We start from the raw sequence: 11,319 nt of genomic DNA on the forward strand, positions 1-11,319 counted from the left end.
GTGTGTGTGTGTGTGTGTGTGTGTGTGTGTGTGTGTGTGTGTGTGTGTATATATATATATATATATATATATATATTTGAAAGTGGAACTTGAAAGATGAGTAATAAATGTATTAATGAGTGGATGTACAGAGGCTCAAAGGATAACTGAGCTGCCAAATTCCCAAGGTAATCTTTAACAGCTCTGGAGTACACGCCACAGTTTATTGTCTGCACGCAGAAATGAAAGCTCATCCTCAGATCAAGGAAAATATATGTCCTCCACTCAGTAAACATTATTATTGGAGATAAATCTTTACATACATCTGAAATGGATTGCTGTGGGAATACCACATGTCCCACAGCAGTAACCAGGCATAGCCTGATGTGTGAAACGCTGGCCAGGAGCACACATAAAACACTGCAAAATGCAACATAATAGCAAATCAAAAGCAGGTTCCAGCAAAGTGCATAAAATGTGGCATTAATTTCCTAATAATCTAAGCGTATGATTTGTCAGAGTAATAGTATTGACTCCTGCCATTGTTTGGTGTACAGCTTTTACTGCTGATGTTATTAATGGGCTTCCTGGCATGCCTGCCATGTTGATGCCAGCGCTTTGTCTTTAGCCTTTCTTAGTCATTAGCTCGCAGGCCTGACAGCCTTGCCAGCCATAGCACCGATCCCTTTGACTAAAACCTTGTAAATTAACACAATTAGCGCAGCATCATCCTGCTAATTAGCGCTCTGTGTGTGTGTGTGTGTGTGTGTGTGCTGTGCAGGCAGGCTGCTGGGAAGGTGGTTGTTGGGGAAAACCACATGCCTGACTGCTACAGTAGTGGGAAAAGGCTGCTAAATACTGGCTATACTGGCCTCCTAGAATGGACCCTGAAATTTATACTATGGGTCAGTGTTGCACACACAGGCTTAACTCGGTCCCAGACTTAAAAGCATTAACAGTGGAGAATCACAATTTGCAGTGTACACAGCAAAATCTCTAGTGCTGTGCTCATACAGCCTTAATTTCAGTGTTGCAGCAATTAAATCTACACTGTAGGTGTTAACTCAGCACTGTGGATTTTGTTTGTAATTTTGTCCAAGACTCCAGAAGTCATCTTTTCAGAACTGTTTGTTCCACCTGTCAGTTCACCTGATCTGTGTAGACCAAAAATCACTGTTCTTATGTAGTACTGTGGTCTGAGGTATTAGCTGGCTGATCATATCAACTGATATTAAAGAGAGTTCTGCTACAGTTCTGCTTAGTCAGGAGAGCACTGCATAGCTACAAAGTAAAAAATATAAAATACAATAAAAAGATGTGTATAAAATGATATAATCTGATATCAGCTATCTGAATTTTTAGCCCGTTAAAATTAGTATCGATATCAGCCAAAAATATTCACATCGTTCAGGCGCAATTCTGTACTATATAGCATTATCTTTGACATTACTAGAACAATCTGCACCTGTGTCATACAGTGATAAGGGAGAGAAAGTTTTGTGAAAGCTCTATGTTGCTGTATTTGAGTGTTGTTGTATTTGAGTGTATCATGTATGGACTGTTGGCTAGTGATGCACTGATATAAGAATTATAGGCCAAAATGTCTAATCATTTTTGTTTACATGCTTGCTGATGATGATACCAATGTTGATACATTTTAGTAATGTTTATGATACATAAACACAACTTAAACTGGCACTATATTCACTTGGATTAGCACAATCTGGAGAAATATAAAGCTATTTATTTGTGTAGGTTCATAAATGCAGTAAAATGAATAAAATGCAGACAATTTAGTGCAGTAGTCCAGCATCACAACACTTCTGTGTTTTGCTCTAAAATCAGTCTGACATATTGCTCGAACATCTTTCTGATGCCAATATTTTTTTTAAAGCAAATGTCTGCTGATACCAATATCATGCATCCCCTCTGTTGGCTGCTACTGGAAATATTTAATCTTAGGCCGTGTTTACTCTGTCATGGACAAAATTATCAAATAAAATGTTAAATATTTTAGAATTATGAGATCAGAGGAACAGAGTGTAAGTTTCTGTATTTTTATTATTTGTTTCAGTGCTAGATCAGTGTGTATGTAAATGTAAAAGAGAGAGAGAGAGTGTGTGTGTGTGTGTGTGTGTGTGTGTGTGTGTGTGTGTGTGTGTGTGTGTGTGTGTGTGTGTGCGCATGTTTAGGTCCAGTGAGTCTAGATAAGCAGCAACTGTGTGAGCATGGCTACAACATGCCTGTGGGATAGCAGGGCTGACTTCCACTCTCATCAGTAGTCCATACTGTGTGTGTGTGTGTGTGTGTGTGTGTGTGTGTGTGTGTGTGTGTGTGTGTGTGTGTGTGTGTGTGTGTGTGTGTGTGTGGACCGCTTGTGTCATTCCGATGGTTCTCAAGTAAATGTCTCTTTGATAATCCCATGCTGAGTCTAAGATGACAGCATATGTAACTACTTGTGTTTGCAGATGGAGTTTGGGATTAAACTTGATGGTGGCTTTTGAGCCCTGGAGGCAATAAAAGAGAGAGGCTGGAAAGAGAAGAGAGTGAGCCAGAGAGAGAGGGAGGGAGAAAGAGCAAGTGAGCCAGAGAGAGAGAAAGACAAGAGAGGCATGTTTTTTCCCCTTTTCCAGTTCGCAGTGCTCCAGGAGGCAGCAGGCAGACAGAGAGCTGTTGTAATTCATGCCGTGCTGTGGGGTTTGTGTGATGAAAGCAGCGGAGCGCTGCCTGGGAGATTGCTTTGCTGCACTCCTCCAAGCAGATTTGAAACTGTCTGGGACTGCTTTAGATGAGAGTTGGATTATAGAGTGACCTGCGATGTCTGTGTCACTCCGCTCTGTGCAGGGTGCATTATACTGTGCTAACCAGGTGCTGGGTGCCCAAATCCGCACTGCTCCTGTGATACTAACTGTCAGCAGGGCCTGTGATATGTAGCCTGCACTCCAGGAGAGCTGCAGAGTAGGAAATAGAAAGTAATATTTTTGTGTTGTTCTTGCTGTTTTCTCTCTCTCTCTCTCTCTCTCTCTCTGTTTAAAAGCAATCATGTATTGGATCATTGATTCTGCAGAGTTTCAAAAAAAGGGGGGCCTTTGCTGCTCTCTGAACGTTATTCATCAAGTTTCTGACACTGGTGTTTGTTTTTTTTTTTTTGTTTTGTTTTGTTTGTTGGGTATATTTAGGCTTAAAGATGCAGTGGACCCCAGAGCATGCGCAGTGGGCAGAGCAGCACTTCGACATCTCCTCCACGACCCGTTCCCCGGCCCACAAGGCTGAGGCATACCGCGGGCACCTGCAGAGGACCTACCAGTACGCCTGGGCAAATGATGACATCTCAGCTCTGACTGCTTCTAACCTCCTGAAGAAGTATGCCGAGAAGTATTCTGGCATCCTAGAGGGTCCCGGTGAGAGGGCTCTGCTGTGCTCGTATCCAGAAGGTGCCGCAGGACTCTTGAATGGGCGCAAATCAGAAAGCGAGGCCTGGCAAGAGGGGATCTACCCAATGAACTGCTCTGCAGATGTGATATCTGCGAGCAAAGCTGTTGTTCCGGCTGCTTTGCCCCCGGGAGATTCAACGGCAAGTGTCTGCAGCGCCGCAGGGGTTCCGAGCAGCCTGAGCGAACCCAGCTACTCTAGCAGTGGCTGCGGGAGCCACACGCCTGCTGCCCTGCACTCGGGGATCCCCTCTCAGGAATTTGCTGGTGGCTACAATGGCACGTACCTGCATTCCACTTATAGCGGTGGGCAAAGCACCCCATCCCTGGCCTCCCCACACCCCTCCCCTTTGCACAGTGGTGGGCTCCTCCAGCCTCCTCCTCCGCCTCCTCCTCCCCCTCCTCCAACGCTGGTGCCCAGCTACAACGCAGGCTCACCCAACCTCTCCAGCTACAACTACCCTCCTGCAGGCTATCCCCCCCAGGCTGCTGTTGCTCCCGGCTACAGCCCCGGGGGAGCCCCACCTCCTTCAGCCTACTTGCCCTCAGGCATTGCAGCGCCTACACCACTGCCCCCTTCTACTCTCCCTGGCTACTCCTACCAGTCACATAGCCATGCACCAATCGCACCTACACCTCTGAATGGCAGCTCGGCCAACTCACTGAAAAGGAAAGCTTTTTACATGACGGGGCAAGGCGACATGGACTCCAGTTATGGAAATTTCAGCTACAGTCAACAGCGCTCGACTCAAAGCCCCATGTACAGGATGCCAGATAACAGCATTGCTGATTCAAGCAGAGGGAATGGGTTTGACAGAAGTGCTGACACGTCATCTCTGCCATTTAAGCCCACAAAACAGTCAATGTCCTCAGACCAGCAGCGAAAATTTGGCAGCCAGTCTGGCAGAGCCATCACCCCTCCATCCTATGGGTCCTCCAAAGGATCCGTGGGCTCGGTCCGATCAGGAGAGTCATTCGGAAAGTTTGGCTCCCCAGTCATGAGCGAACATGGTGAGGAGCACAGACAACACTTGTCCCATTCCGTTGGCACAGTGACTTCAAGTGGCCACCCAGCTGAGGAACAGTTAAAGAACAGTGATGCCGGCCTGGTGGAGATGGTCACCACAGAGATTCTGCAGCAAACGCCCCCTGTTGACTGGAGTGACATCGCAGGGCTGGAGCTGGCCAAGGCCACCGTCAAAGAGGAGGTCCTGTGGCCCATTCTGAGACCAGACATGTTTAGCGGCCTGGCGCCATTGCCACGCAGCATACTCTTCTTTGGACCTCAGGGCACAGGGCGGACACTGCTGGCCCGCTGCGTGGCCAGCCAGCTGGGCGCTGCGTTCCTCCAGCTCAGCAGCTCAGCACTGGTCACCAAATGGCTGGGGGAGGGTGATAAGGTGGTTCAGGCTTCGTTTCTTGTGGCTCGCTGCCGGCAGCCTTCAGTAGTCTTTGTTAGTGATGTAGATCTGCTGCTGTCGGCCCAGCTAAGCGAGGAGAGCCCGGTGAACCGGATCAAGAGTGAGTTGCTCCTGCAGCTGGATGGGGTACTCAGCTCACCAGAAGACCATGTCCTGGTCATCTGTTCCACTAGCAAGCCAGAGGAGATCGACGAGGCTCTGCGGAGGTACTTTGTAAAGAGGTTGCTCATTCCACTCCCAGACACTACGGCACGGCACCAGCTCATCAGCCAGGTGCTCTCCCAGCACAACTACTGCCTCACCGACAAAGAGGTGGCGCTGCTCGTCCAGAGGACCGAAGGATTCTCGGGTCTGGACGTAGTCCGGCTCTGCCAGGAGGCTATTGTGGGACCTTTGCATGGCATGTCCAGTGCGGACCTTTCCGGGATCATGCCTGGTCAGATGAGGCCGCTGTCGTACCAAGACTTTGAGAATGTCTTTTGCAAAATCCAGCCCAGCATATCACAGAAAGAACTGGACACATACACTGAGTGGAATAAAATGTTTGGCTGTAGTCAGTAAGAGGGGTGGTTAAGGGGAACCATATGGGGACAAACTCTCCTGCTCTAAGGAGAGGATACAATTCAGAATTCTTTGGGTGAAACATGCAGTCTTGAAGGGTGGGTGTTACAAATGCTAGTGACCCTTAAAGAACAGCAGTAAGGACACTCAGATAGACCTGAATGATGCATAGCTATGCTTAAGTCCATGTCTGGCCCTTTGCACATAGCGCAACAGAGAAACCCACTCTTGGGCTCAACTCTGCTGAACCCGAGTGTCACTTAATGAGGTGCACTGTCCTGAGATGACTGCGTAGATGAACTCCGTTGTGTGTAAATATCATTCTGCTGTTTTTGAGATTCTGTTGCTATCAAGTGCCTAAAGTGGTGCTTTATTATTTTGTATTTTGGTTGGTTTGCCTCACAATCTACATTGGTGGCATGTGCTAATATAGAAAGCTTTAACCTGAGACTAAAATAGACATGTTCTGCTTTTTGTCAATTCTGTCAAAAAAAGAACAAAAAAAAAAAAACAACAGTATTCCTCAACTGAGTCTGATCTGCAGGCCCTAAGTGGGGAAAAAATAAGGTTCTTGTGGCATTTGTAATCTGGACCCTAATTTATAAACTTAATTTGCTTTTGATTTTCATCAAAAACTCAGGAAAGTGATTGTGATTTGTACAGTACCTCAAAAGATTGTGTCAAAGCACTACATATTGCAGTTAACATTGGGTTTGGTTTTGGATTTGGTAAAAAGGTTCACCTCAATTGATTAAAAAAATGACAAGGATATGACTATGAATGTAACCAGAGCATTTCTGGGTTGTTTGGGAGAAAAAAAAAGTGGAGGAGTATTTCTTTTGTTTTCTTTACTTTACATTGTCAAATCTTGACAAAAAATTATTCCATTTTGAGTACTGCTTGAAATAGAGGGTTAAAGAATGAAGAATTCTGAATTGTGTGCCAGTTTTGACTACAGCACCCTGTCCTCATGCATAGCACAGTACTGACTCTATAGCGCAAGCTCATGTGTTAGTAATGGGCACAGCTTATTGTGCTGATAAGGTTCATTTGAAGCCTTAGCCACAAAAGAGAAGATGCAGCGGACCACGATATTTGTGTTTTGTAAAACTCTGTATTTGTCACTTGTCAACGGACAGAAAAGACAGACATGCTGGGGTGAACCAAAACATTTTTCCAAAAAGACCACCAGATATTATCTTTAGAGGTTGTTTATGTTCTTTTATTGTTTTTGACTTTGTTCTGCTGCTGTGTGTCATCCGTGTAACAATCCTGAAGGATCATGTGTACCCTGCATTCTTTTTCTACCTCAGTTTAGCACTGTTTCCTCTGAAAGCAGAATTAAAGAGGCTAGCTTGATGTCCTAACCTTTTTTAGGCTCACTCAGCTAGAAAGCCTGCTCATACAACTAGCTGCTTCCCCCCCATCAAAAGAATCAACAAATGCTACTCTGACACTTATCTGTGCAATTCTTCTGCTCACAATACATAGTGCGCACTACCCCCCTTCATACACATGCTTCATGGGTTTTGTGTAGCACTCAGAGGGCACCATTCTCTGGACTCCTCTTTTGGTGTCCCTGCCTCTATTGTTGGCAGCTCTTTTCTTAACTGACAGCCAACAGCTTGGGCAGTAGCACCAGAGGCTAAGGAAGCCTGCACCTATGTTTACTGCACACGAGGAAAAGTAACAGAAAGCCTTGTGTTGAATGTATGTTTTTGTTTGTTTGTTTATGTTTATTCTCACCCTATTTTTTCAGAGCATTTCAGTATGCCGTTTTGTGAAGCACTAGCCGAGTGGTGCAGAGCTGCCAGCGTATGCCACTGAAGGAGAATCCTGCAGGCTTTCTGAGGGAAGCTGCCTTGTTTCTGTTTCTCCCAGGCCTTTACTGCTCTGCTCCCATCTACAACATAATGCGTCGGGATTGCTGATGTAGAGCTCAGACATTTCTCTTCAGCACTGCAATTTTCCCCTGTTGATGGTGCTTATTTAGCCGCTAAAGCCATCAGTCCCTCCACTACATGCATATCTGACTTCCGCCAGCACATATCCCTTCATTTTACGACAGACGTGCGGTTAGTCGTTTATTAGCTGTAAAATGCCACTTGTTTTACCATTTTGCATTCATTGCTTGATGTGAGATGCCAACCATGTTTGGTGTCTATCCAGTAGATCACCTTTGGATTTGGACTGGCCTGTAATAACGTATTCCATCTTGGAAAAAAAAAGGAAGTAAATGTTACTGTGCAATTTGTCAAATGCACTTTTCAAATGTGTTAAATTCAAGTATGTTATCTTGGCACCAAAGCAAATGCAGCCATTTTACGTAAAGATCCGAAATGTAAGCTCTCCTCGACTGGCTTATAAAAATATATGGCAATTGACAGCAGTTTAGCCTGTGCTTATTCCACAGCATAGACCTTAGTATATTGTTTTTTTTTCTTTCATAATAAAAAAAGTTCTGTGTATACTTAAGCCAAATAGCACTGATCCACAGAGCCGCTCCGACATGTCGTGGATAGAATCTCTCTGTCATTATCTTTAACAGGCTTGCAGAAAACCACTGTGCTGTGTGAACGAGCCACCAGCATTCCCCTACATATACCCCTTCTGAAAGATCTCTGGACAGGCCACTCTTGACTTGGAAATGATCACGACTGCAAAAGCGTTCAGTTTAAAACTGCATTAAATGGAAAAAGCAACAGACTCTGAAGTACAAGTTTTAAAGCACACAAAACAACCCCGAATCACTTGAATATTGCTTTGTGTATTATTATTGTTTGTTTTTTTCCTCTCCCTTCCTATATATATGTTCTGTGTCCTGCGTTCTTCGGCACTCTTCCAGATGTTGCTGGTGTATCAGTTTTTTATTCAAACATTGTTCTCTAAAACCATTTCTACCTCATTGCTACATACATACATGTAGTACCTATGTTCTGTCTTTTTTGAATGTCATGCATTTGTATAAAAGGAAAAAAAAGCAGAAAAACATAAAAGTGAAAGAAAAAAATGCTTGTCCTTGACTTGAGCAGTCTACCTCAGAAAGACTGTCCCTACACTGAGCAGTTTAGTAGCTGCACAAATGATGAGACACACCACAGAGTGTTGAGGCAAAATTATTGCACACTTACTTAAGATACAGACATAACTTTGAAACTCTTTGAAATCTACTTACGAAACCACAATGGGTAAGGATATTGTGGGCTGTATAGGTCTTCTTCAAGGTCTCTAAATGCAGATTCAGTTTTTGGATTATAATAAATCGCTTTACTCCTTTGTGAATTGTAGTGTGCATGTGAACGTGTGTGCACTTATTATTAAGTGTGTAAGTGTGCATTTTTATATATGAAAATTCTATATGAAATGTACCTACATTTCATATACTGTATTTGTACATGAGATACACTTGCACATATGTGTACTTAATGTACATTTGCTATTGATATAACATTTTGAAACGCACCACATACATGTTTATGTGTGTGTATGTACAATATTGCCATAACTACAGTCGACGTAAATGTATTTTCATGTATTCATAGGGACAAAGGACAATAAAAGATCATTAAACTGTTTTTGAAACGGCAGTGTGTGCTTTTTTTTTCTTGCTATATTCCAGATACATCAAAACAAATTTAATGAGTTGAACTGTGCGTCATTAATTAGAACGTTAAGCCTACGTATTCACTATTCATTTAGTGTGTTGAGCTTTTTAACGCAAGGCTGAGACTAGAGAGGTGCAATTCTTGAGAAAGACCTATACGCTGCACAATAAACATTTATAGCATAGCTTCTTTACTGAACCTTTCTCAAAACTTATTAACTTCATTTCTCTTTGAAAACATTTACTGATGAGAGATCTGTATATTGAGAAATCGATTAAGGAGTAAAACTTGGAACTGGAACACTGACATACTGTCATGTATGTTTCATATATTCCAAGGCTTTTACATGCTTCCATTTGAAGATCATCTTGGATTTTCCTATTGTGAATGTGTACTGATATACGTTTAGATCTGTCTGTGCTTACATGCAGCCCAACAATGAGTGCTACACATAATATCCATGAAATGATGCCTAAACTGATCCCACTTGTTAGAGACATTTACAAGTCACTTAAGTCACTAAAACTACATGCAATTAAATTAGACATTAAGCAAATTAGACAAGAAGCATTAAATGTTTCCTGGATATATAAAAATACAGATTGAGTATATTATGCTGTCATGTATAGAAAACACACTGCACTCTGTCAGCCATCACGAGAAACTGCAGTGCAACCTGCAAACTGCTGTTTAAGAAGTAATTTTGTATTTAGCATTTGTAATGTAATAATGGGGTGGTTTTAGCCCTGTGGTCAGAGAATGTGGCCATGAACTGTAAGGTCATGGATTTGAGCCCAACTGATAACATTCCACTACTGCTGCTGTGCCCTTGAGCTAGGCACTTAACCCTTAGTTGTTGAGGGGGGGGGCTCTGATTTTCATACGTAAGCATCAATTATCCAGTATCAGTATAGCATCTCAGTATATAAATGGTTTCAAATCACTTAGAATAAAATTTCATCCCAGTACAATTTATTAAATCACCAGTCCTTCTCCTATTAAAATTACTATTTTGAAGATTTGAGGTTTTAAACACATAAGTATGGTGCAAAAGTCTTGGGCATCTGAGAAACTATGTAGAGATTTGTCTGTGCAAGAAGCATTCATTTGTTCAAAAGGACAACAACAGAAACACAAAATGAATACAAAATCAAGTGAAACACATTGTTTATATCTGTAAGCATAACTATTTCCATTATATATATATATATATATATATATATATATATATATATATATAATATATATATAGAGCGTGCACGAGAGAGATACAGTGCTGTGCAAATGTTTTAGGTAACTTATATTTAAACATGTAAATGGCCAGGATGCATTCATTTGCATAGAAAAATATTGATACAAAAAACAGAATTTATAATGCAGTATGTAGTGATTCTTCCTATTTCACTGTGTTCATTCAGCTATTTTCAAATCTCTCTTTTAAGAAGCCCAGTATTATTGTATTATTTTTTAGTTATCATCCAATACTTTGTTTGGCTAATCAGTTCTGCATTAAATGAAACGAGTTCTGGCGATGGAGTTTAATCAATCTGTCTGAAGGTACTGAGAAGACCTGTGGAACTTTACTGTATTTATGGGCATCTATCTTTTCTAATAATATATAATGAATTTATGAGCAAGTACACATTTATTGCGGAGAACAAAGTGCTTAGGTGCCTGAGATTTTTGCACAGTACTATATATATATATATATATATATATATATATATATGTGTGTGTGTGTGTGTGTGTGTGTGTGTGTGTGTGTGTGTGTGTGTGTGTGTGTGTGTGTGTGTGTGTGTGTGTGAATTAGCTAATGCATCTTACTATTGCAGGTCCCTGGACCTTATATCATTACAGCTTTCTTAGATCTTTAAAAAAATTCTTCCATGGTTTTATTTTTGATTCTTGATTACTGCTAAAAATTTAGAGAAAACAACATTCCTCCAGAACATATCAAGGAGCTTCTTCAACACTTTGTTCTCCTAAATTCACAATGCACCTTGAATATATTCAGAAGGCTGATCGGTGTAATCTGTTTTCCGCCCACTAATCATCTTCCTGAAAGGTGACCCCTATTGCTTTCCCAAAAGCATTTTCTGTGTTTCTTAAATACAGTTTGCATTATTTCACATTTTTAAAACAAATCTTCTTTCATTTCATTGTGAATAAGACATTAATGCTTTATATTTTCCGTGTTGAAGGCATAATTATGTAGTTGATGGTTTGTGCGTAGGATGCTGCTGTACAATTAACATTGGGAACTAGGTGCATTTGGTGCCCATCGCCGTTTCATTTGTGATCAACTGTGTGTCATTTCCACGG

General features: G+C 42.1%; 1 protein-coding gene across 4 annotated transcripts in view; it reads left to right on the forward strand.

Annotated features, from left to right (window-relative positions):
• fign (fidgetin) overlaps positions 1-8,974 on the forward strand; it is a 58,478-nt gene extending 49,504 nt beyond the window's left edge. For all 4 annotated transcript variants that reach the window (XM_037538954.1, XM_017692246.2, XM_037538955.1 and 1 more), the window contains one exon: positions 3,159-8,974. In XM_037538954.1, coding sequence (XP_037394851.1) covers positions 3,159-5,392 — 2,234 coding nt within the window. In that variant the 3' untranslated portion in view covers positions 5,393-8,974. The remainder of the gene's footprint in view (positions 1-3,158) is intronic.
• The last annotated feature ends 2,345 nt before the right edge of the window (positions 8,975-11,319 follow it).

Source organism: Pygocentrus nattereri, chromosome 6 (genome assembly GCF_015220715.1).
Source record: "Pygocentrus nattereri isolate fPygNat1 chromosome 6, fPygNat1.pri, whole genome shotgun sequence".
Taxonomy (NCBI): Eukaryota; Metazoa; Chordata; class Actinopteri; order Characiformes; family Serrasalmidae; genus Pygocentrus; species Pygocentrus nattereri.